Below are 27956 nucleotides of genomic sequence, written 5' to 3'. Positions count from 1 at the left end.
CTGGCCACTCCATGACTCTGATGCCGACCTCCTCCAAGTACTCCTTAGTGATCCGGGCTGTATGCGGCCGAGCGTTATCTTGCATGAGGATGAACTCATCGCCGATATAACCCGCAAATGGGACCACATGATCAGCCAGGATTTCCTCCACGTACCGACGTGCAGTCAAACCGCCTGAATTCGGTCTGGTACCTGGCCCTGTGATGAACACAATGTCCGTCTTCGCTTCCAAAGAAATACCAGCCCAGACCATGATTGACCCCCCACCATAAGCAACACGTTCCTCGATGCAGCATTGAGAGAACCGCTCCCCAGGTCTTCGGTAGACTCGTACCCGTCCGTCATTGCCAGACAAAGTTATCCTGCACTCGTCGGAAAAAAGTACGGAACTCCATTGCTGAAGGGTCCATTCTTCATGTTCGCGAGCGAAGACGCGTCGTTGTCCACGATGTATTGGGGTGAGTTTTGGGCCATTTGCAGCTCTGTGAGCTGTCAATTCCTTCTCCTTCAGTCGTCTTCTAACTGTCCATCGGCTGATAGACACATTCCTGGTCTCTAGGAGCTTCTGCTGAAGCTGAACGGCATTCAGTCGACGATTTCGTAGCGAGGTAAGAACGATGAAACGGTCATCTCTCTCAGAAGTGATGCGAGTTCTGCCAGTTCCGGGTCTTCTGGATAACGTCTGATCTACGCGGAATCTCTGGAAGACACGTTGAACCGATGACTTCGATAGGTTGAGTTGTCGAGCCACTGCACGTTGACTAAGCCCTCCCTGCAATAGGGCAACTGCTTGGCCGGCTTCAGTCGAGGTAGTATCCATTTTTCTCCAGTTTTTCCAGGTTCAGGCGATGAGAGTAGTGTTCAGGAAGACGTACCAATCACGAATGATGCATAAACAATGATAATGACTGTTTTTATACCTAATGATAAGTGGTCAATTAGTGCATGCGCTAATGAGGCAGTTGGAGGGGGGTGATTTCCAGGCCCATATTTTGCACAATATCCATCCCCACCCCTGAATATTGATGTCATTTGATAGGGCAGAAAATTATCTACCACGTGGTATTTAAATTATCATGATCGAGGTTACAGTTTTTACACAAATTGAAAAAATGTTGAAAATGCTGGGGTGGTCCGATTTCTTTGCACCCGAGTGTATCTTTAACCATGTATAGGTTGAATTCATAGACTTACCTACAGAAATATACTGAAACTTTCTTTTCAATTACTTATATGTTGAAATTTTGTATAGGTACCTGTTTTTGTTGAAAGCATTCGAATTCTTGTAAATTTCTAGTTGTAAATTCTGCGTTACTTATAATGTCTTTCGAAGTTTCCCATCTACTTGATCTACCGTCTGTGACTATATAAAACCTACTTTCATTTCTATCGCAAACATTTTTATTTCACTAGTAAGGCCCTTTCATTCCTTGCGACATTTTTAGTGTCCGTAAGAAAATAATCCCGAATATCCGAAGCCATAAATTACGTCCAACGTGAAATGGCAAAATGATAGAAAGCCATACAGGGGTCATGAACTTTCCATATATGACAGTCCCAATTTTATTCAATTGGATTGGTTGCACAACGAGGTTGACGAGCCCTGACCACGAATAATCGATTAATATCTATTATGACCAACATCACTCTTAATAATGCCCCTAATTTGACAGAGATGACATGAAGACCGGGTAGTGTACCCGATACCCGACAGGGAGTATACTTTATTGTTTACCCAATACAATAGCGAAGACAACGTTAAATACAAAAACTGAGTCGTTGATTTGTTGTGTCAGTTTCTATTTAATAGCGTGCGTAGTGCTTCTTGCTAAGCTGATTTACTATTTTAAAAGACAATAATAATGAATAATGTCTCATGGTTTTTTTTATGGTAAAAACTTTTATTGATATGTTTTCTCTGGGACTTACGACAGTTCAAATTCGTGACAAACAATGTAATTGTTATAAAAATACTAAAACAGTCATTACGAGTAGGTAGTTAATAGAATAACAGAGATGTTAAGTTTATTCACGATGTATTTCAGTTCTTACTCTGTGTGGCAATCTCTTTATTATACAAGTATGTACTTTACATTTTCTTTAGGTAAGTACATTTTTTTAGTGTGGACTATGAATAATTATAACAGTATCAAACCTACAGTTATTTATTTTATAGATGAAATAATAACAGTATATATTATTTACATTTTTGGAAAATAACCTGCATGATAAGAGCGAATAAACTCATCGGATCCGATTCGCCGCGTTCGAAACCGAAACGCACACATTAGCCAGGTATTAGCGACAAATTACCGACTTATAACATATATACGTACAATTAATCGGATCACGAATACGGTCACGGATATCGCGCGGCCCATGCCTGTCATAATAGTTACGAGAAACTTTCACTGAACACTATCATTGTCAATATATGGCCGGCATTATAATACGCGAAATATGGTGCATAGACTACCTTTCTAACAGTCCGCATTGTACGAAATTTTTTGATGACCGCACATAATGCGACTTACCACTTTGTTACATTACATCCCACTCCATTGTAAAGGGTGTTGGATGAAACCACACGTTAGCTACACATTCAAGAAATACCCGAGTATTCAACAGCTTTTTACTTTGACCCCAACCCTGACATCGAAGGAAGAAATTGTCTGTGTCACAAATTTCGGCTGATATAATGTCTTCTATGGGATAGGCATTTTTTTAGTTGTAGACGCACACAACTGGCTGTCGTTTTTTTAGTATTAGAAAAAAGGTAAATAATCTTCACGTGTCTTTTTATTGAAAAACGCTTTTGAAAAATAAGTCACGGCAAATATGTAACAATTATGAATCATATACGATTATTTACATTATTTTGCTTTCATAAGTAATAGTTACTGATTATTAAAAAGCGTTTTTCAATTAAAAGACACGTCAAGAGCGCGTAGTTATTTTCTAATGCTAAAAAAAAACGAACTAAGTATAAGTACGATTGATGACCGCTGGTGGTCTTAAATGCGCTATCTATATATAAGGTGCTCGTAAGTGATCATTGTATGAGTGCTCTACGAGTAGCTATCTATATGCGTTTCATTTGGATGAGGAGCAAGCGCAATATTTTATTGCTACTTTCTTCCCTGGCTTGTGATCGTGGAGAGAGCATTTGATTATAATTGTTGCCTATTTCGTTTAATAATAATTTTAATGCATCATAACATTAAAATACTACAAAAATTGCTTGCTATTAAGGGACATCGTAAAAAGGATAAGTAGAGTAGGTAAGCAGTATCAATAACCGACAACAAAATGCAAATTTTGGAGTTTCTTTAGAGAACGTTGGGAATAACATAAGTCTTTCGTATATTTCCGCCATCAAATAGCAATTTTTTTCAATTAGTATTCTAATACTCGTAAGTTTTTTGTGTAATGTATAGTGTGAACGCGTATACTTTAGCGAGTTTTATTTGATTGCTCCGATACATGCGATCGAAACGACCTATAACTTTCGTAAAATAAACAATATTTAAAACAATAAACTATTTAAAGTACCTAACTGCTCCGCAAAACAAAGACCCTAACGATGAAATGAAACTAAACAAAGCTTGAATCCAATCAAAGTAAGTACTCGTATAAAGATCTGGGTGTGTAAACTCGCTCGACCTCTGATGCAGTTGACCTTAGGGTTCTATGTAATTGCAGAGGCACTCCCACGGCCCGGCGGTATGCAGAAATGATCCACTATTGTGAATGACAAGTTACTGGTCAAGTGCACACCGGGCCTATTTGACTCAACAAATTGACGTCATGACGTGGCTATGGCATGGCTACTTTAGGGTAAATTATGGAAAAAAGACATATCGTAGATCGTAGCCAAGTCATGTCAGATAGTGTATTGAGTCAAATAGACCCCCGAACAGTAGCAGTATAATGCAGACAGAATGGGTTGCGATTCACCACTTAATAATAGTTAATCATACGATAGGAATTTCGTAGGCGCATTCATTGTATTGAAAGTAGAAGGTAGTTATTGACCTGGTGCAACATTTTGCAACACTATGTGGGCGATAATTACCTATATTCAGTGCAGGGAATGCCACCGGTAAATATTTAGTATGAAAAGTACTATATACCGGTTTACCGGTAATTTGTATACGATTTTTTACCGGTTTGCGTTCCTTCATTCAGTGGTATTTAAAAAAAATAACAATGTATTAAATCGCGTAAAAAGTAAATAGGTAGGCACCATTGAACTCGACTCACCACGTCTGAGTATTTAAAAGCAACATTTTAGTGTTGGAATTTGCCAAAGATTTTAAAAATTGAATAGGTATTAATTATGGCATCAAAAGTGGAAACCAGCTCGAACTTTCATTTATGCAATCAAATCGATGCTACCTATAAACATACTACAGTAAACAGTAACATGATATTGAGTACAGCTGCTGTGCTAAATTATTATTTGGTTTCGATCCTTTTACACCGCTGGCGCCGAATTCGTGTTAAACGTTTGAAATATCAGACCGAACTGGGCAAATAAATGGATCAAATTCATTAGGCTAAGAGAGCTTATCTTTTTATTTATTGAACCCAGTTTAGGTACAATCATTTCCTGTTGACGTTATGTGTTTCGTAGAAGCTTTATTTATTACCTTTAAATTAAATATATAATTATTAATGTTAGATAAATAGTAGGTATATCTATTTTTATATCACATTAAATGCTAAAGGTTAGGTACCTACCTACGTTTTTAGGGTTCCGTACCCAAAGGGTAAAAACGGGACCCTAATATTACTAAGACTCCACTGTCCGTCTGTTACGTCCGTCCGTCCGTCCGTCTGTCTGTCACCAGGCTGTATCTCATGAACCATGATAGCCAGTTGAAATTTTTACAGATGATGTATTTCTGTTGCCGCTATAACAAGAAATACTAAAAAGTACGTAACCCTCGGTGGGCGAGTCCGACTCGCACTTGTCCGGTTTTTTTTTTAACTTCATACACCGGTAATGGAGAATTTCCTGGGGACCTTCATGTTTTTGAGTAAGTAGGTAGGCATTTACAGCCGGCATCAAATAGGTAATGACGGCTAAAGTGGCCAAATATATCGGTAGGTACACATCCTTATTTATATTTATAGTCACTAATGTGTGTCACGATATAATTGGTCACTCTGTCCGTCACTATCTATTTGATGCTGACTGTACCTACTGAGTAGACTTTTATATTTTCTGTGTGATGATTTATCAGTCGCTGACTTTAAAAAAAATACTATGGTCAACTATGGTGCATATTTTATTTTATGCCACGATTTATCATAATAAAATTTTACATTATAAATTTATAACATACATGACCTCTATTTGCTAACATTTCAAGTTTGGGAAATAAATGGTACCTAAATACCCAAAACAAATAAAATAAAAAGGCGACCGCGGTCAAAACATTTCCGATACCCTAGGAAATGGAACCGGGAAATTGCCTCTTCAGCTAATTACTCTGTTCAAACCTTTTATTTCAATTTTCTGCCATTATATTGCGTGCTTTGGACAATTATATTGCGTGCTTGTGTTATCGTGTGATGTAGTGCTTTATTTTACCGCTTTCCAAACCATCGGATTAGTTTTTTGGGTCGCTCTCGTACACGGCACATGACATTTAAGCGCGCTCGTTCTGAGCATTTGGTTCGTCACTTGTGGTTATTTCTTTAAAATTGCAGTACAATTGCCATTTTGAGTTGCTATGCTAAAAGAGTGGCTGTAGAGAGTTGATAACTTTAATTTCATCATAGTCAATAGGTGACAAACAGATACCTTGTTTATTACGATTAGCGTGTCAAACATTGGCCAAATCATTTATGCTTCTAGCAAGTTTACGTGTGTGGATACCTACTTATATTGGCAACCGAATGTTTACCTACGTGTATCTGATAACAACAGCGTACCGTACGTGAAGAAAGCTAGAAACCCAATAACAATTCAATCAATCATATACCACGCAGTTGAGGGCCTCAGAGCCCTAAATATCAATAGAAAGTGCCACCAATGCGTAGCATTATGTTGCTTTTGTTATATGTCGTAAGTATCATAAATCATAACGTGCATGTGACCATTTACAAAAGCAAGGTAAAACACAACCAGAATAGGAAGAAAGTTGCGTTGACTCCGCGTATACGACCCCGGCTTTCTAACAGATTATAACCTTTTTGCGTTTATATTACACGGGAGATATGGCTAGTTCAGAAATCTGTGAGTGACACGTAAGTACCTACGTCTTTAACCGATGACTATTTCCATGCTTTCTTTTGTCGATCACTGTAACTAATCTTGGCTTTGACAAAGTTCTTGACAAATGAATAGCTCATTTCAAGAGTTGTTTATACCTATACTGTTCATTGATTTTGTTTTGTCGTTGTTTAAATAACATGGTTTAGTGTTCCATTGTCGCAACATTCAATTAAATCAGCGGTACCAGGAACTGGGTCAAACGTTGTTTGATACGTTTAAGCAGAAAATACGCTAATGAACGGTGAAAATAATAAATTATTTCAGAAACTCGTGACCGGACACAAACGAAGTTATTTAGGGTTGTTATCGAGTGACACGGGTTCTGAAAAGCCTACAGAGGCAACTTTAGATAGCTTGTTAGGTTATTCCCGGTGATCATTATCCTTTTTACCCAACTTTTCATTTCGTCTGGATTACCCATTCCCGAGAACAACTGGACCGGTTTTTTTTTTCATTTTAAAGGGTTAGTAGGCCTCTTTGTTATCAGATCGGAAACTGAAGAAATTTAGAGAAGGTAGGTGCCTTCTCTAAATTTCTTCATGATTCTATATAAATCTTTGTGATTGGGTAATTTTATATGCGTGATACGCTGATACGTAACGTAAAGTGTTATTCTATATAGAACTTGCTAACTATGTTAGCTGCTTTGTTACTGCACACCGTTGTATGGGGACCTTGCACTTTGAGACTATGCGCTGAAACTTGGCACAGTTGATTCTTAGCTGGTCTTGAGCAGATACAGACCGGGAGACCTCGAGAGCCATGTCTCATTTAGTGGGGGGGAGGGGGAGAAGTTCGACGCCGCCGCGCTTCACTTGGAGCAACATTTCTCTAAAACTATACCTATTAGGGAATGTAATATATCATTTTCGGATAAATTAAGGATGAGGAATCTAGTTTTGGAACAAAAACAATGCACTTTCTAACAAAAAAAAAGCATAAAGTAGAAAAGACTAAAAAACGTATTTTTGATTTTTTCATAATTACCAATTTTTTTTTAAAGTATAGCAGGAATCTGAAAACAAAAAATACAGTCGTAAAGCTACACTTATTACGTTTAAGAAAATATATAGTTTAATATACAAAACTGTTGATAAATGGGAGATAAAAAATAATATTAAGCGTGGGTCAGAGTGATCTCAATACAAAATATGATGAATGTGGGAAAGTTACTTATAATTTGTTCTACAATCGTTTATTTTTCTTGTTTTTCGTAAATAACTCGTAAACGGTAGCCCACAGCAAAAAAATATCTTTTACGTAAATAATCTGTTTCAGATTTCTTATAAAATAAGTACACCTGTTTTTCGGTACCATCAATATTAAAAAAAATATTGAAGGGAGAAAATAAATACTTAGGTCCCCTTTTTTAGTCATTCGTAAATAACTCGTAAACGAAGGCCAATAGCAAAACAATTTTTAGTACATGAATAATTAACATAAAATTTCCTACAAAAAAGGTCATTCGAACTTTTTCGCTAGGATCAATATTAAAAACGATATTAAAGAGAGAAAATAAATTCTAAGGTCCCCTTTTTAAATATTGATCCTAGCGAAAAAGTTTGAATAACCTTTTTTGTAGGAAATTTTATGCTAATTATTCTTGTGTTAAAATATTTTTTGCTATTGGACATCCTTTACGAGTTATTTAGGTGTCCGTGCCTTCGCTTGAACCACATTATGAGAGATAACACCCTTGTAACTCAGCCCTAATCAAGCGAATTCATCAACTAGTAGCGCCATCTATCGCGCTACCCAAGTACTAATGTCGACCGGTTGCCAGCGCTCGGCTGCTTTCTCTTCAGTACGCTTTTGTAACTCAGCCGAGCAACACGTTTACAAAGCAAGTTTAAAAAGATCAAGAAATTTAAATCGTAAAGATATTTTGAAAACCTCCGACTTCGTGACATTCCGCTCGGTGCCCATGGCCCAGCGACGAGACGCAGTGACCTTCCTACAGGCACCGTCATAAAAAGTACACGGGTACTTACGCCTTATGGCTTCGTCCTGTGGGACAACAAGCGTCGTCTCGTGAGACGACATGGCGTCGTCCCGTGAGACGACGAGCGTCGTCCCGTGAGACGACAAGGCGTCGTCCCGTGAGATGACAAGGCGTCGTCCCGTGAGACGACATGGCGTCGACCCGTGAGACGACATGGCGTCGTCCCGTGAGACGACAAGGCGTCGTACCGTGAGACGACAAGACATCGTCCCGTGAGACGACAAGGCGTCGTCTCGTGAGACGACATGGCGTCGTCCCGTGGTATCGTCCTGACACACGACTTGGTATTGTCCTGACAGACGACATGGCAGCGTCTTGTAAGACGACGAGCATCGTCTCGTTAAAAGACCTTGTTACATTCCGCTCAGTGCCCGTGGCCCAGCGATGAGACTAAGTGAGCTCTTATAGCTATCATCATAAAAAGAATACCTACGGGTATAAATGGCACACAGCGTCGTCCCGTTGGACGACAAGCGTCGTTGCGTGAGACGACATAGCGTAGTCCCGTGAGATGACATGACATCGTCCTGTGGGACATCAAGCGTCGTCCTGTAAAACAGTAAGGCGTCATCCTGTGATACGGCAGGCATCGCGATGAGTTACGTCATCATGTGAGAAGACATTGCGCCATCCTGTGGTATCGTCCCGTGAGAGGATATTGCGTCCCATAGACGTTGCGTTGCATTGTTTCATAAGACTACATTTTGTCGTATCGTGAGACATTAATGCGTCGTCCTATGAGATGATATCGCATCGTCCTCTGAAATGACATTGAAATGATGTTGTCTTGTTAAACAAAAACCGTTGTCTCATGGTCTACCATTAATACGGTAGCGGACGTCTTATTGGTCGCTTTATCGTTCGATGTCTGCACAGTCGGCCTCGCATTTAAGATCTGCATGGTCATGAACCAATGCACGACTTAGTGGGCGTTATCATCATTGTAGCCGACCAAATGGTGTGTCACCTTTTAGAACGACGAGCAGCAGAATTGCTATTAGCGGGTTTGGCGCGAAATTGATAACGAAATGCAGTTACAGTAATTGTCTCAACCTGCCAGGAAAAAGGAAGGTTTCCGTCTTGGTCGTGTACAAATGTTGGTCTGGGTCGATAACAAACAATTCCCGTGAGATACCAAACAAACCAAAAATATACATTCTGAGGATCCTAAACTGTATGACTAACCGGCCATGAAAAATAGCAGTTAAGAAACTGTGAAAAGGGAAAAGTACAAAGTGAAAAACCTTGTGTTATACTTTGCCCAACTAGATCCTATACCAAAAAGAGAGAGGGGGAGGCAAGAAAATTGACGTTTGCCTTAAAGAAGGAAAGAAAACTAAAACTCTCTCTTCTGAATAGGAATACCAATACAAGTATAATGCCAATTCATTTACGGCTCTGTCATAGGCTAACAAGAGATATCTCTTTATTGCGGCTCTAAACCTGAAAAGAATAGAGTTTATGATACTCATATATATTAGTGAAAAATCATCGCACTAAATCCCTCTTTTGAATGATGAATGACTAGTCAGGTTAATAGTGTCTTTGGGAATACTGAAGCATCTCCTGTATACTCTCTAAATATTGACCATTAGCTAAAAAATTGCGGCCTGTTACAAAGAGAAATCTTTTACTTACTTTAAATCGTCTACTATGTAGCTGTGAAACAGAGACCACTGAACTAAGACTAACACGTAGAAAACAGCAAGTACCTTCAATCGCATTCCGTCCAATAGACCGAACTGACAAAGGCATTTATAATGTAATTAGTGCTCTATTCACATCAGTCAGGTAGAAACTTGGGAAATTAGGTTCAAAATTCAAGTAACAAGCTCCACTTCGGAAGATTATCTAAGCAGCGGGTTGTCAATCGACCTGCCGTTGGTATAACAATCATACATCATAAAACGTTGACCATAAATGTTACATAGTTCAATTTCAAAGGAAATGAACTCTTACTGGTAATATAACTATCGGAAACAGACGGTATTTGTAGGAGGTGCTTTCACAGAATGTCTAAAAGGACCAACTAGTAAAATATTAAATTAGTATGGCAATCCGCATAGTTACCCATGATTGTTCAATAGGTGAAACATCGGTTTCTTTAGTGGTAAATGTTATGCCTATGTAGAAGATGAGGCGGCCCTTCAAGTTATGTACATAAATAAAAAAATTATGAAAAGGTTTTTCTGTAGTTTAGTTAGAGTGGAGTTACTGATTCTGTTTCGAAAAATCGCGAATTGAATTAGAGGTGAAGCCGCCTAAGAGAACTAAGCTGTCGAACCAATAGCCACGGTCCACGGCTTTACATCTAAACGATGATTGTTTAATTTCTCCAAATAGACAAATTAAAATGAAGTCACTTCAGAAACTTTGAAACCATGTGGACTGCGGGGCAAGCCAACGTACATACAAACGTACAACGTACGTAAACGTACACACATGCGTAATATGTAGAAAATATTTGCAGGCAGTCACCGATAGCAGATACCGGATTCTGAAAGAACACGGATCAGAAATATCCTTCTTTCGATTTCCAGATGAGAGGTTTCCTTTGCAGATAAGGAAGTACTCACGTGATTTTATAAAAGAACAACAACATACGGTGGTTCAGGAAAAAATGCAAGATCTAAGCGAAATATGATCCCAGTAGTGACTCATGACAGTCATGACTACAAATATGTTCGCCGGTTAAATAGAGCCTGCAATTTACTCTGAAAATCAACACTAGTTCTGCTGTCATTGCCAGATCTAAATACAATAAGCTTAGCTGAAAGGTAGTAGTCCAGGGTTTACAGCATACTGTTGTAACAGGTCTCGTAGGGCATGTAATTGGAAACGTCATCGTCAATGCAATCAATTAGAGTTCCAGGTGTAGTACCCTACAAAATCATCGTGTCTTGGTTATAGGGCAGATGCTCTGCTAATAGAATTACAGCATTAGTTGTGAAGACAACTACAATTCATATATTTATATATTCATGATAATAAGCTTATATCATTAAATACAGTAAATATGAGATGTCAGTAGGCATATATCAACGTTACGTCAGGCGTAGCTCACTCCGCGATTTCGTCGCGTCGCTACAAGTACATGCGGCCCACACCAATTTTGGTGTCTAGCACTAGTAGTTGCCGCGCACCGCTATGGAACGGACGCCTGCTCGCGCTTGCGCCACCTTGCGGTCATAATCTGTCGTAATAGTACATACTATTATTTATTCTATGATTACGTCAAGGTAGTGACATGAATATAATATGTCGCAGAAAGGCCTAGATCATCAAATAATTGTTTATTTGTGGGCATCATGATGCCTAATTAACCCTAGGGTTCCCTCAAGATCATCAAATGATACACAACTTGATTGCACGAAAGCCAATAAACAACATACAACGTCCTTGTATTGCTAAATTTCTAATCAAAAGTACCTACAAATTAATAATAATAATAATTCAGCCTATATACGTCCCACTACTGGGCACAGGCCACTTCTCACTCGCGAGAGGGCTTGGGCTATAGTCCCCACGCTGGCCTAATGCGGATTGGGGCTTCAAAGTACAAATTAAGAAATCAAATTAATATTTGGTAATGAACACGTCTACACGTGTTAAGGTTTGACAGGAATTGTGCCACAGCATCGCCCGCGCGCGCCGGTGCTGGCAGCACTTGAGATTAGATGACATCATGAGACACCCGTGGTTTGTGCCACTGCAATGGTATAATGCCAAGAACTTACTGGTTCGGACCAATATACAAATAATAATAATGTTTTAATCTGTCTGGATGTTACGAAAGTTCCGCAATTGGTTTGAAAAGGTTGCACTACAATTTAAAGTGGATAGGTCCACCTCCTCTACTCTTACTCAAAGAGTCTTTCATCGTCAGTCAAGAGGTTTTTACACTCTTATTAGAAGATCGTATGTATACGAAAGCATTAAAAACTCACACAACGTGCTAAGTCTAACAATAAAGCACAATCCATTACCAGCGCGCGAACCATAAAATCTTCAGTTTGGGAATCAGCTTGCCACCAGAAAGAGTGAACATTAAACAACCTACAATTACAAGCCTTTATTATAATTAGCCTAAAAATTATGGGTGAAGGCATTGGAATTATTCAAAGATTAAAAAATCTTCTATAATATCCTACTTGGTAGACGGATCTTCAGTCTACGCACAACATCATGGTGAGCTGCCATCCACAACAACTGGAGTTGTCTGCATCACTTTAAATTCATAATCATCGCCTCCATACGATTGTCACCTTCGTGTCAGTGATTCTGTTCATTCGTTACATTCGCTTGCATGACTGACAAGCATATAATAGAAGCTTGGTTGACCTGGCACCAGCCTAATTGGCAAGTTTTCAGTTATCTGTGGGGAGTAATAAATTTAGCAGCATAATTGACACTTAAAATAGGTAGGAGCCTACCATTTCATATAAGAATTAATATCTATTCATGGCTTACTATTAATATGGTTGTTTTTTAAAGCAACCCTCACCTAAAACTAATCAGTAAGGAAGGATGTATTATCGCCTCAGTTGAAACTACTGCTAGGGTGTTGAGAGTTGTTACTTGTTAGTAACGCATACATTAAATCATGAAGTGTTGTATTTTCTTCTTCACTTTCTGACGTTACTTTCAGGCAGAGGAGTACTTGATTCGAAATAAATCTCAATTGCTTCCACAAATAAGAACATCATGTTTATAATTTTTAACACATTTACGGAATATGTTGTCCTTATGTAATGATAGCCCATTAACAAATAAACCTGGTATACCTAGTCAATAACTATGTATTAATATCTAAATAATGTCAATATCGTATTGTAGTGGGTACCTATACAAACCTTTGGTTATTTGTCCACATTAAAAGTCATATTACATTACATCTGGCCTATGATGCAACTTACCAATTTACATTAAATTGTTGGAAAATACGATAAATCAGAGAGGACCCAAGCTTTTCCAATTAGTTACAAGAATTTTAAACAGTGGATGGGCCGCAGTGCTTTATTTGTGTTAAGCAGTAGATAAGTAGTAGTAATATCATTACATCATACAACAAAACCTTTTTATCACCTAGTGGGCTATTGTAAGGAAAGAATCAGGTAGTTTGGACGGGTTTAATGTAAAACTCGCTCGATGAGGTTCACGTTACACGCATCAGAGCTACTACTTCAGATAGTGGTTACACTTAAATTTGTACGACCTACAAGTACCTACTTATGTCTTTAATTATGATTTTAGGGACAGTCTTTCAACTAATAGTCACACAGTTTTGTTTTATATAAAAAGTTAAGTAGTTTTATAGTCGCAATGGATAACTTATGTTGCCAGTTAGTGCTAACAATTGTCTCATCTATCGGTAATTACAATTAAGGAAAATCTAGTTAAGGTTTGACGTAAACAATCCTTTAGTATATCAATACGGAATAAATTTCAAGCCCATATTCTTATCAAGTGATTTTTGCATAAATTTAAATATTATCAGTCACAGTACGCCCGGGCCAGCGCCGGCAGAGGTTTAAACACGTCTCATAATGTGGTTCAAGCGAAGGCACGGACACCTAAATAGAACCGTTTTTCCCCCGAAGGGTAAAAAACGGATATTTAGGTTCCTGCCGAAGCTTGAACCACACCTAAGGGCCTTGCCGGCTTATGTGGTACTGAAGAGAAAGCAGCCGAGCGCTGGCAACCGGTCGACATTAGTACTTGGGTAGCGCGATAGATGGCGCTACTAGTTGATGAATTCGCTTGATTAGGGCTGAGTTACAAGGGTGTTATCTCTCATAATGTGGTTCAAGCTTCGGCAGGAACCTAAATATCCGTTTTTTACCCTTCGGGGGAAAAACGGTTCTATTTACGAATGACTAAAAAAGAGGACCTTAGTATTTATTTTCTCCCTTCGATATTTTTTTTAATATTAGCGAAAAAAAGGAGCACTTATTTTATAAGAAATCTTAAACAGATTATTTACGTAAAAGATATTTTTTTGCTGTGGGCTACCGTTTACGAGTTATTTACGAAATTATTAAAAAATAAACGATTGTAGAAAAAATTATAAGTAACTTTCCCACATTCATAATATTTTGTATTGAGATCACTCTGGCCCACGCTTAATATTATTTTTTATCTCCCATTTATCAACAGTTTTGTGTATTATACTATATATTTTCTTAAACGTAATAAGTGTAGCTTTACGACTGTATTTTTTGTTTTCAGATTCCTGCTATACTTTAAAAAAAATTGGTAATTATGAAAAAATCAAAAATACGTTTTTTAGTCTTTTCTACTTTATGCTTTTTTTTTGTTAGAAAGTGCATTGTTTTTGTTCCAAAACTAGATTCCTCATCCTTAATTTATCCGAAAATGATATATTACATTCCCTAATAGGTATAGTTTTAGATAAATGTTGCTCCAAGTGAAGCGCGGCGGCGTCGAACTTCCCCCCCTCCCCCCCACTAAATGAGACGTGACTCTCGAGGTCTCCCGGTCTGTATCTGCTCATGACCAGCTAAGAATCAACTGTGCCAAGTTTCAGCGCATAGTCACAAAGTGCAAGGTGTCGTGCACTAACAAACTAGCTATGTAAACAAACCGCCATGTTGAAACTGTCACTAGATAAATTATGATTTCAGTATGGCGGTTTGTTTACATAGTTAGCAAGTTTCACAGAATAGGGTATTTTCCTACTAGTCAAATCAGTTACTTTTTTAGAACTGTCAAAACGATTTGCTAATATGGTATTTATATGAAACATTACATCGTGACGTCACGGTCAACTCACCTACTTTTTATATTTCTATCCGATTTATTAAATAGAACTTATGTTTAAAATTATTACTATCTGTGTTTTTCTATTAATTATCTGGTGCTTTATTTCATGCATGGTGTAAAATAATTTATTTTAAATACAGTATAATACCCTATGACACTTTAGGTACTTACGTTGCATAAAAAAACTATGCATCACGAATGTTCTAGCTCATATGATTTAAATATTAATACATACTGAATCACTTGCACACGACATTGACAACTTTCAACTTCAACCTCACTAAATTACAGTAGTTAAGTAGTATGCGAGTCGCGTCCCCGTACCACTTGCCCCTTGCATACAAATACCACAGCGGCAGAAAGCCGTCGCCCAAGATCAAGATCTAGCCCTCATACACATGGAGATAGGGCCATTTAGATCTGCGATAGCGACGTTATAGGGACGAATGATAAGTAACTACTTAATGAGAGTATGATCACTTTATGTCAGTCAAGATCAGTCAGTATTATGTTACTGCGAAAAACGAAATTCTAAATTTCTTTATCTGCCTCTCTATCGCTCGAACACGCGAGAGCGCTAGAGGCAGATATCGTTTTTCGATTTTCCGATGTTGGCGGTAGACCCTCTGATCAGTCAGTAGCGTAGGTATAGAGGGTTTTGTGCTAGGGGTAATGTGTAGATACAGTGGCGGATACCCTAAGGCCCAGTAGGCCCGGGCCTAGAGCGGCAACAAATTAGGGGCGGCAAATTGTGTCAAAAAATTCGCTGACGATAACAAGAAATAACTTAAAATGTAGTCAATATGGGTGCTGCGAAAGGGGCGGCTATAGGGCCTGGGGCCTAGGGCGGCAAAGACTGCAAATCCGCCGTGTAGATATATCAATCAATCAATCAATATATATATGTTTATTTCAGACCAAAATTACAGTCCATATTTGTTAGTTATGTACAATACTATTTACTTATATCTATGTTAGTTTATCCTAGTCCTATCCTAATAAAAACTTAAAAATTACTATTTACAGTCCTGGTACTTAGGAGCATGCAGCGACACCCAATATCTTTTAAAAGGGTTATCTAGCCTCTCTCCTATTGCCGCTAAGAAGCTATTGGCGCTGCCCCGCACGCGACACATTTGAGAGGCCACTCGTTTGCGCATTATATAGCATTATGCATGATATAGCATTGAGATGTAGTAACAACCAGAGAGCCCAATTCTGGGCTGTTAACTGTACATCGGTGGACCTTATGCCTTTTGTAATAAGGTCCATCGATGTAACAGTTAGGATTATTGCTCTTTGTACCACAATATTCTTTGAGTATGCTGATAAAGTGATAACTGAGAGAATATAGGTGTACTGTGAGATATCTGGTACTCGGAAATAGAGTGAGCCATATCGTTAACGCAGTAGGTTGTAACTAATTGCAGTAAGAGTCAGAAGTGTAGATAGGTAAAACAGTGTAAATGGTAAGCGGTTACCGTAGCCTATGGAATCCTTTACAGTCAGCATCAAATGGATGGTGGCGGCCCGGTGAGTGTCTAAATATATCGTGTGTTCCGATATATTTGTCCACTTTGGCGGTCACTTAAGATACATTGAATACTATGTAACTCCTGACGTCTCACATGCGCGTTGACCCATTTTCGAGGAACCTATACTGTAGTCACTAGAAAATATTTCTGCAGGGAGTTTATTCTACAGTCGAAGCGTTCCTTCCGACAGTAAACATCAAAGTATACAATGCCCCAATTTATTCCCGTGCAGGCGTGCACTGATGTCCCAATATCCGTTATGAGTTCCTGGTCACGCACTATGTCGTATGTGAGTTCATCAGAGAGTTTTTGCGCACAGCAGTGGCTTCGAACCCGGAGCTATTGTTGTGAAACTGCCGCCCCGTGCATTAATGCTGATATTATGTCATTATGGTCACGGTGTGACAGTAGCTGATACGCGGAAGTCTAATATCTGCTAGTAAAATCTTAATCTTAATCAGATAGACAGTATGTGAAACTATAAACAAAATGAGCTGAATAGTGCTTGAGACTTTTTATTTCTCATACCTAATCTGATTTTGGTTAATCTGATTAGCCGTTCTGGAATTCTGGATTCAGTATTATGGTACCATAATTTCATAAAATATTATATTCAAATCAAATCAAACTAATCACCTACATATTGTATCGGAAGTTCTGAACATTCTGTACACGCGCGCTACGTCAAAACGGAACACTATTAAATTTTCACAATTGAACCAGCTGAACTGGAGTGATGCCAAATACCTATTAATTGCATGAAGATGACACGAGTTGAGTCCTCTCGTGGCTCTCGTAGACACACACAGACCCCATCGTACTAACTTATTGTACAACTATCAACACATTATGAATGAATTGATTCATAACTTGGCCATGCAATTTTGCAGCCAGGTGTACTTCCAGCAGCCTTAGTATAAAATCCATGTATATCTGTAAATCTTACCTGTGTGTTGACAGCTGGCACGGTGGTCGGAGGCACGGACTGCACGGGCCGCGCGGGCTTGGCCGCGGCACGCTGAAGTGTCGCTCGCTTCACTGTAGCCATTAGCCAAACATCTTCCACCCTTTGGGCCACCTGGGCAGAAATTTTGAGTGAAATGGTATTCGGAAGAGTCAGAAAAAGACAGGATTATGGAACCCCAGATGATTTTTTTACGACTACGTCACTACGTTTATTAAACTCCAAATGCCCGTAAGTCTAGTACTCCACATACTCAAACCATTTTACAGTATTGAGATTTGGATAGTATGCAGCTAAGATAGGTATACTATCCAAATCGACTCGACTCTATTGCTGCCAGCAAAAAGGCTGTTTGCATATCGTCATATCGACGGTGTTATTCGCAAATAACTCATTAAACCAGAAATAACTTGGTTGTATTGCGGTTCATTTCATAGAAGTACAAACAAATTGAATTACTAAGTGAATAGAAGCGTGGTACCTGTGCGACCAGCGCCTTGGTCTCCTGCGTGGCGGACTGCAGCAGCGCTTCGCGGAAGAGGTCGGGCGCGCTGAGGCCGAAGCCCTGCGCGTCTTCAAGCAGCTTGTCCACGGCGATGAGGCCGCCCTCGCCGGCCAGGATCTCTACGCCGGACGCGCACCAATCGTTGGCCTGGTGAAGATACGTTTCGGTGGAGACAATACGTTTTAATTATAATTATTTGATTTCCCTAGTCCAAAGAGTTATCATATGTGCTTAGAAAAGTAGTAAGCTCTAGGAAAAAATATAACATCGAATTGGACACATGCTGAGCTATTTCCATAGAGCTGAAGGGATTCAAGGGATCCTACACCGTATTGCGATGGAATTAGGCCCATAGCTGGTCTACATTGTTGAACAGTTGTGTTTAAATAGTTGAGAGGTATCTTGCACCTTATTACAAGTACATAAGGTCTATAATAAGTCATTGAGCAAGTTACCTTGTCTATCCTGTCCATGAGTTCCCTCGCCTTATTTAGAAGCTGCGTCCGTTTCTGTATCTTGTCCGCGAGTAGCGCACTGGTGCGCCGCAACTCCTCGCACTTGGACTCTATGTGGTCTACTGAACTGAGGGGGTCCTGCATTAGCTTCTCTCCTACAGGAAAAGCGTTTATGAGTAAAAATAATCAAACAAATTACGTGATGTGCGTACGTTACATTGTGTGTGTGTGTGTGTGTGTGTGTGTGTGTGTGCGCGTGCGGGCTTGCGTGTGTGTGTGTGTGTGTGTGTGTGTGTGTGTGTGTGTGTGTGTGTGTGTGTGTGTGTGTGTGTGTGTGTGTGTGTGTGTGTTCCGCAACAATACTACCATAAATAAGTCATATAGGTGTAATCTGATCACTTGATCAGTAAATTGTGTTAGCTATAAACGGAGTTTTATGATTTGACAACTTACGTATTTGAGTAGGTACTCATGCTAAAACGTACAACCATATATAGGTATATGATATACCAAGATATACTTAGATTACTTTTCAGAGTCACATACAGTCGAGACATAACAACAAATCTTTTTTTTTTTAAGGTAATTTCTGTATAATATGATTCTTCTGTTCTGAGTGTAACTCCCACGTATTGTTGTGAGCAATATGTAAAAATAATTAACATTCCCGTACCGTCGTCTATAACGGATGCAGCAGTATCTAGATCACAGTTGCAAAGTTTCTCGAAATCAATAGCCTCTTGAATTAGACTTTCCACTCTACTCGCCGTTTCTCCAACCTCGGTCATGTCACATGCTGCCTTTAGATGATTGTCTAACGTAGCCTGAATAACAAACAAACCATGATAAATAAAAATATTTAATATTATACAAATAATATTTTTCACTTATTTGTGGCATTATAAGTTCTAGACTTTAGTCTAAATAAATTTAAAACTATAAAAATAGGGCTTCCAAAAACCGAAAAGAAAAAAATAATATTAGTAAAATGTGCGCAATAAAGAACCTTATGATATTTATGAAACTGGCAATATGCCAAACAAAAACTTTTTAAAATGCCATTAGATCTCCTGGAAAAATAATCATAACCTAAATATAAAATAGTGTTTACAAATGTAAAATATGCGCTAACTAGTAATGTATAAGTGAAATAAACGTAAATTAATTATTAAATCGAAAATGACGATCGACATGGTGTGTAATTTTCGAAAATGCCGAAAATCATTAACAAATCAAGCTTGGGTGACAACGTGTTCGCATGCATTTTGTATTGAGCATGGAAAAAGCGAATTCAAGAGAAATATTGAAAATTCATTGAATTGTCCGGCTTGTGGCAATGAGTTGCGGGACAAGTTTGATGTTATACAAGCGGATCTACGTCCTTCGGAGACTTTTAAATCAATCGTCTTAGCAGGTATGCGACCAGATACTATCATGGATATAGCTATGAGAGCAATGTCATTTTGGTCATATCAAGTTGAACAGGAGACCCTGTACCAAGAAGGCTTGGCAAAGCATATGCGAGAAAAACTCAAATGCTTGGAAGAAATCAATACGCTAAATGCGCAAAAATTAAAGGCCGAATTGGAAACATGCAAACGCAAGATATCATCGTTACAAGCAGAATTTCATAAGAAGAACAAACAAGCAGAGGAGCTCAAAGCTAATTTAGAGGACAAAAGCCGTAAAATCCAGAAATTATCTTATCAATTGGATGCCAAGAAGCGCAAAGACATACGGGTTGATAATTTTGAAAGTAGTAACAATCATGAGCAATGCATGGACATTTCAGACCTAGTGGTCAACAGAGCAGCGTCGACGTCGGATGCGTTCGTGTTTCGGCCGGCGAAGGACTCTGACGATTCACGTCGCATATGCACTCCAAAGACGCCCATGTTTGACTTTCGTCACCGTGAACGCAATAAACCTCAATCGCATTTTACTTTCAGACCATTACCTCCGTAGCTTAAGGCATGTTGGTTCATTATAATCTGTTAGAAGTAAGTAATAAACAAGTTACGTTAACATACCTGCATTTGTTTGAAATTTAATAAAAATGTCCTAAATTGAAGCCAGTGGTTTAATTTTGTGGAATGTTTTTGCCAAAAATTGTCGAATTGTTTTTCAGTCTCTTCTAGTTGTACTAGTAACCTGTAAATAAAGATACGATTAGGATCTTATAATGGACACCGGCGATCAACAATAAATGGCATAGGTAGGTATACCAAATCCGAATACTCTAGCTAGGTATTTTTCCGCGTTTTTTTACTGACAAAGTGGCTTTGCCAGAGTATAGTTGGCACTGTCCCGTGTATTATAATGCCTGAAGGATAATGTCCCCAACTCGTACAAAATTTGTTTAGTTTACGAATTGAACTAAAGATGGCGCTGTTCCGTGTAGTGAAATTCCTGAATCGCGCTATCAAGATTTTTCCTGGGATAATGACCCCAACTCGTACAAAAATTGACTAGTTTACTTATTCAACGATAGATGGCGTGGTTCCGTGTAGTAAAATTCCTGAATCGCACTATCAAGATTTTTCCTGGGATAATGACCCCAACTCGTACAAAAATTGACTAGTTTACTTATTGAACGATAGATGGCGTGGTTCCGTGTAGTAAAATTCTTGAATCGCGCTATCAAGATTTTGCCTGGGATAATGACCCCAACTAGTACAAAAATTGACTAGTTTACTTATTGAACGAAAGATGGCGCTGTTCCGTGTAGTGAAATTCCTGAATCGCGCTATCAAGATTTTTCCTGGGATAATGTCCCCAACTCGTACAAAAATAGACTAGTTTACTTATTGAACGATAGATGGCGTTGTTCCGTGTAGTAAAATTTCTGAATCGCGCTATCAAGATTTTTCCTGGGATAATGACCCCAACTCGTACAAAAATTGACTAGTTTACTTATTGAACGTAGATGGCGTGGTTCCGAGTAGTAAAATTCCTGAATCGCGCTATCAAGATTTTTCCTGGGATAACGACCCCTGACCAGGGGGATGTCACTACGCAGTTTAGGTACATTTGGCCGGCGGGCCTCCCGGGCAGGGCAGGCGTATGGCAGTGGGCTGCCGCTCGACCGCACGATAGTCGTGTCACGTGGCGCTCGCGCAAAGAAGATTCACGGTTCGTGCGCGGTTATAAGTTTCAATTTTGTTGCAGGCGTCGAGTATAGGTATAATTTTATACCTAAATCTGACTTTTGTGAAGGAGTGAATTTTCTGTACGGTAGTACTATTAGTTATTCTGTGCCCTGACTCTTAAGGCATTTTGTTAAGTTTACGAAGTACAGTCACCTGCAATAATATATAACATAACGAAGGCCGCAAAAATATCTAACACGATCTTATTTGTAGAGCAATAAGAGCGTGTCACATAGTTTTGCGGCCTTCGAAGAGTACCTACCATATTTTTGCAGGTGACTGACTGTACAAGCTAGGTAGATAGCGCTGTTGTATGTATGTATGTAAATTCTGTTTTCCGAAAAAAAAAATATTTTTGATATTTGTTAAGACTGAATGGTTACATTTCACAATTCTGTGGCTTTGGCTCACTTTATATTTCGCCAACATTACCTACATGCCACAGATATTATGTGTATATAGGATAAATATACCAACCTCTCAACAGCGGCCACATGACTTATAATATTACTAATAAACGTTAGATTTGGTTTCCTCATCTGCGTCAGCAGCTCCTCGCCTTGCGTGGTCGCCGCCGCCAGTTCCGCCTTCAACTCTTTATACCTGAAATGTAAAGACACCTTGTAAGTTGTAAAAGCAAAATGGAGACAGTGAAGGTGAACAAATGCTCTGTTCAAATGTCGAACTTGCTATCTAAGCTCAGAAAATTATTGTAAAAATGTATGAAAAATTCTAAGAACATTTTCCATGCAGTATTTTTTGTCATTTCAGTTTTTTCACAACGATTTTTTACTCAAGTAATTGCGAATATTGAAAAATAAATGCACACACATGGAAGTAAGTATTAAAGACGTTAGCAATTCTGAAAGCGTCCAAGAAAAAGTTGGTCATCATCATAAATAAGTTTCATAAATATCTGTTGAGCTTTATGTTAATAAAGTATAGTTCGGCAAACTATCCTGAAGTTGAAACGATACGTGACTGGAAGTTGTATAGCCGAATAGCAGGTAACCAATAGTTCGTCCAAGTCTGAATGCTTATTATTACTTATCTATTACCTACATATATGTATGTATGTAAATATATATATATTTTTTTATAATCAACTATACAGTACCACTTTACAGAGTAATCCAATACGTGATACGTATTACATAAAGGAAGACAAATAATTAATAGTTAACAACACACTTAAAAATATTAGAGTAAAACAGACTTACATATAACTAAATATTTGGCAGATAACATAATTGCCGGCTTGTTATCTTTGTGAATTCACTCAGAGTGCAGTTAAATATATCTATTTTGAGATAGAAGATATCGTTAATTTACGATATAAATCCCCTTCTGTCTTCTGTTTATGCATTAAGATGCGTATTGAAGACTGTTTTAAAAGGAGGGTAGGGTAGTTAGAGTTAGACCAAGAAAACTTTGCAACGATTTTGATACCACACGCAGTGTAAGTGTTATTTTAAACGTCACCCTTCTATGAAATTATGACGTATCTACACTGCGTATGCTATCAAAATCGCTGCAGACTTTTCTTGGTCTAACTCTACAAATTGACCCGATGACCAGAAAGAGACGTTCAATTGTCAGTAAAATCTCGTCCCAATCATGTCAAAATCTTATTGGCCGGTTGGAAAATTGGGTAACTTGTTTGTCCTTTGATGATCCCATCTGGATGCACTAACAAATCAAATTAAAACCAAAAAGCCCAGACACCGAACAAGTCGTAGCAATAAAACGAATGCAACAGCCACTAACCTAGTTTCCTGGCAGTCTAATAATTCTTTGGTTTGTGTCGGATCGTTCCCCATGTCGCAATCCACTATTTCGTGCATAAATTCGTCCAGCTTGCTTGAGATCTCTTTCATTAGTGTTGAGAACATTTCCAAGGCCTGGAATGAAAGAAAATATAATTAAGATGTATTGCAAGGAAAATTTTAATATTTGCTCTACATAATTTATTAGGTAGCATTTTATATATTATTTGAAATACTTTTCCTGAAGATTAACTGATTTTATGAATGATGTTTTACTGATTTTTTAAGTTAATTGTGAAATCTTTTGAAGTGGAAATCTACTTCTTTGTATGTCCTCCATTTAGAAATGTATGTCAAAAATCTCATCCTTAAAAATGCTCACAATATTTTACAAGCGACAATATGTGACCTGTAAAAGAAAACACCGCTTCGCTTCGCTCGGTAAAAAAAATGTCTTCAGTGCAAGAACATGTGTCATAAATAATAATAAATAGGTAGGTACGTAAACATATTTAATACGTTAAATGCATACTGATGCAAATAAATATACATTTGAATTGTTTTATTGTGCAGAAAGTGTGACTCAACATGAATGATGAGTATATTTTATTGAGTTGGTAATGTAGGTATTCACTCAACAAAACTTACAATAATGAAAAAAAATTACATTAATCGCGGCTCTTAATTTTAATGTAAATTGTGCGTTTATCTAGTCGAATGATGTAGATGTGTAACTTTTTAGGTTTCTTAAGTTGGGATATTCGGAAATGAGATGACATTCCGCTAAACTCTAACCTTTTGAGGTAGAACAATATTTTTTTACCCATTAGATAACAAGAGAGCAGACGAGCGGCTTGGCGGGAAGCGTCCTCGCCTATGAAAAACAATCAAATAATACTTACAATCCTCTGCTGTATCCACTCAGCGTGCGAGTACTGCAGCTCTCCACCAAGGTCCGGCGTGAGCTGCGACCGGTCAAAGTGTTCATACAGCTCCTCAACTGATGAGCACACCAGCACCCGGAAACGGAACTCTTCTTTGAACAGCTTGCTGCTCACTTCAGAGAGCGCTTTCTGGAGGAAACTGGCTGGTCGGAGCACGTATACTGTGTGGATGATGCCCGGGAAAAATTCCTGGAATATAAAGTTGTATACGATAAGATTTTAGAAACACAGTATAAGACTTATATCTTGCTCTCAGGCATTATATAAATATACACTTGTTTAAAATTGTCTCCACCTTTTTTTTGCACTAAATCAGTATAGCAGTACCTAGGTATCTATTGACTTTTATTATTCCCTATGTAGCTGAGTTTTACCTACTTTACAATTTTTACCTACCTACTCACGTTTTTTTTTCGCTAGAAAATAATCAGTCTCGGTAAGTATAGTCCTATTCGGGAATAAAGGAAATACTAATAATTTTGCTATAAACTGAGGGTCGACCACGAATACGAACATCGAAATTTCATTGTCTGCCCCTATTTATATAGCGCTTGTATATTTCATTTCAGCGATAACGAAATTTGGGTGTTCGCGGTAGGCTCTCAGGAGGAAGTAATGATTAACTAATACTCACTGAGATCCTTATTAATACTGTTTTGACTGAATTCCATCTGTCCTTTCTTCGATCTATTATTATGTGGAACCCCATGTCGGCTTCTAACAATCTGAAATTAAACAAACATGACGTACATTAAATGAGCAATAATAGCTATGCAATACCAAATGGAAGAATATGTATTTACGTGTAGGTAGGGTAATAGGGGGTACCCTATCGCTGTATAAATACATCAGTTATGTTTTTTTAATGATTTAAGTAATTAAAATGTGGTTTTAAATGGATTTGTTGGACAATTTCCATTCTGAAATTTAACTTCCCATTCAATAAATAACGGCACTTTTACATTAATTTTTAATTGAAAGTATACCCTTAAGAAGTACCTACTGTGTAATGCTTATTTATACTTAGTTATGTTTTTTTAATACACACGTATTTTACTTTCCTGGTAATTATTCGAAATGAAAAGTAGAGTGTTTAACTCGGATGAAAGGCACCATTTCAATCTCGAACTATTGGTTCTACTTCGGCAGAAATGAGTGCCTTTCACCCCTTGGTTAACAATATACTATGTCGGCCTAAGTCGCAAACCTCGTAACTCCTAGTATTGTTGTCCAAGGTAGCAATTACTAATTTCCTTGAAATGGAGTTACGAGGTTTGCGATTTAGGCCGAGGTATAATACTTAATTAAACCTTTAGAAGGTGTTGCGGTCGGCTAGGCCGGGAGAAGTAGCCCCCTTGTAATATAATCACCCGTATTATTGTTCGCTGAAGCCACAGGCTCAAATTGGTTTACAAATATTACGTCTATGGATATTTACATACCCATTTTCGATATTGGATTACAAACAGATATATACTAGTAGTTCGCCCCGAACTGAGAACTCGCGGTTAACCAAAAATTATATAGCGATTGACTTTGTTGCACATACTTAGGTACTCGTATAGTGCGACATAAAATAATAGAAAATAAATGAGGGCGCCACTTTCTACGTAACTGTCACATTTTTGACGTAAAATGCTTACACATGGCAACAATTTAGTATGGACATTTTTGAGTTCCATTTTATTTAATTTCTACTATTTTATGTCGCTCTATAGGCGGCAATGGATCAAAGATCGCGTGAATTTATTGCAAGGTCCGTGGAGCCCTTAACTGATAGATTTAATATATAGTCCATGGGCCAGGCAAGATTTCGGTATAATTTGGGGGTACCAAGTTTCCTTTTCACAGCAGTTAGATATGCTTATTATGATGTTAAAAAACCATGATTGCCATCTCAAAATGGTAGCTAACAAAAATGGCCGCCAATCCAAGATGGCGGATATTGAGTTTTAAGAAATCAACCATAATTCGAGAAATATACGTCCGATTTCGTTGCTGTTTTTTTTTAACCAAAGCTCTATAAGTGAGCTTAAAATTATGTTTATATATTATATCGATAAAGTCAACCATTAATTAGTAATTAAAGAAATATTGAAAATCTTCTCATTTTTTTGTGATAAATTTTTCTAAATTAAGTTTTTACAAAATATCTCGTACATTACAAAAAAGTTTTAAATGAGGCAATATGGTGTATTAAATTAACTTTAATTTGACGTACAATTTGTATGGGACTGATGACTGAAAACACATGGAAACATGAATTTGGTTTTACTTCCGTTGAAATTCACTGTTGACTAAATCACTGCATACAGAACAAAAAGCTTCGGATAGATGTTGTAGAGTACAAAAATCATGTTTTTAGTATATTTTAATAACTTTAGAAATTGATCATAATAATATTAGAACGATAGTATTATTAGTTTTATTTGTTACAAGTAAAAACTACTTTAAAATCTTGCGTTTTGTATACATAATTAATGTTACTAACAGATCTAACGCGATTAAATTTCATTATTCATTGAAACGTCGGAAAAAAGGTTAAAAATGAAATTTAATCGCGTTTGACCCATTAGTAACATTAATTAGCTAAAAACTAGTTATTCAGTGAAAATCTTTTCGGCTACAAATCAAGATGATGCAAAGTGAACTAGATATTTGTATAATATGTAGCGAAATAAGACCATTTTGTAAAGTACCCCTCCAAAAGATGGACAGTAGGCAGTATTATTCAATTTTAATGCAGCATTAATAAGGAATTTTGAGTCTATTCTTATCTTATTGTTTTCGGGGGCCCTTGCTTGGATACACTTCGATCCATAGGGATCTTTTGCGCAATTACCCCCTAGAAAAGATCCGTCAACTACTCAAGAGCTTTTCCCACCATATATCCCTGTGCCGGATGATAGAGCTCATGGTTAGCGTTTTAAAGTCCTTTGGTTCAAGATATCCTGCTCCAAAGTCCTTAATTATTTTTCTGGCGAGGGCGTGACATTCACAAATTAGGTGTTTAACTGTCTCTCTTCGCCACACATACGACAATCGGTGTTGTCAGAGTGTCCCATCTTGGCCAGAATTCCTTTGACCCCGTAATGTCCAGTAAACACCTTGTTATGATTTGGAGTTGTCTTTTGCTAAGTTTCCAAAGCTTTTTGCTCCAACCGGAGTCTACTCCTTGCATAAAGAGCTTTGCGTGCTTTAGACCCGTCAGACTGTCCCATTCTTCCTGATGTTTGATCTTAGTATGGTCTTTAATAGCCGTTATGATGGTTCCCTGTGAGAGCCCCACGAATCGTTCCGGACCTATAAGGTTACCTAAAGATCCAGCTCTGGCAAGTTCATCTGCATTTTCATTGCCTATGAATCCCTCGTGCCCTGGGATACATACCAGTTGCACTCTGTTTTGCCTTCCAAGCTGGTTCAGAGCTTGGACGCCATTGTATACCAGTCTAGAGTCCACTAGAGTCTATTACTAAACGACGTGACATAGGTACCGGATAAAAACTCTTTACTTAAGTTATATTTAAGAAAAATTATTTGAAGAATCTGTTACGCTGACGACATCCT

At 38.1% G+C, this 27956-nt stretch overlaps 2 protein-coding genes across 2 annotated transcripts in view; one reads left to right on the top strand and one right to left on the bottom strand.

Moving 5' to 3' along the window:
• The window catches only part of LOC134789977 (guanine nucleotide exchange factor DBS-like), a 144773-nt gene that overhangs the window by 48288 nt on the left and 68529 nt on the right, over nucleotides 1-27956 (bottom strand). Inside the window, exons 3-11 of the mRNA XM_063760705.1 lie at nucleotides 25024-25114; nucleotides 24348-24578; nucleotides 23447-23580; nucleotides 22157-22282; nucleotides 20561-20681; nucleotides 19204-19354; nucleotides 18531-18685; nucleotides 18052-18222; nucleotides 17553-17684 (exon numbers count right to left, since the gene is read on the bottom strand). Coding sequence (XP_063616775.1) covers nucleotides 17553-17684; nucleotides 18052-18222; nucleotides 18531-18685; nucleotides 19204-19354; nucleotides 20561-20681; nucleotides 22157-22282; nucleotides 23447-23580; nucleotides 24348-24578; nucleotides 25024-25114 — 1312 coding nt within the window. The remainder of the gene's footprint in view (nucleotides 1-17552; nucleotides 17685-18051; nucleotides 18223-18530; nucleotides 18686-19203; nucleotides 19355-20560; nucleotides 20682-22156; nucleotides 22283-23446; nucleotides 23581-24347; nucleotides 24579-25023; nucleotides 25115-27956) is intronic.
• LOC134789534 (E3 ubiquitin-protein ligase CCNB1IP1-like) lies at nucleotides 19668-20495 on the top strand. Its single transcript, XM_063760108.1, has one exon. The coding sequence runs from the start codon at nucleotides 19710-19712 to the stop codon at nucleotides 20493-20495; it is 786 nt and encodes a 261-aa protein (XP_063616178.1). The 5' UTR covers nucleotides 19668-19709.

This window comes from Cydia splendana, chromosome 4 (genome assembly GCF_910591565.1).
Source record: "Cydia splendana chromosome 4, ilCydSple1.2, whole genome shotgun sequence".
NCBI lineage: Eukaryota > Metazoa > Arthropoda > Insecta > Lepidoptera > Tortricidae > Cydia > Cydia splendana.
This window is presented reverse-complemented; position numbering and strand designations above follow the sequence as displayed.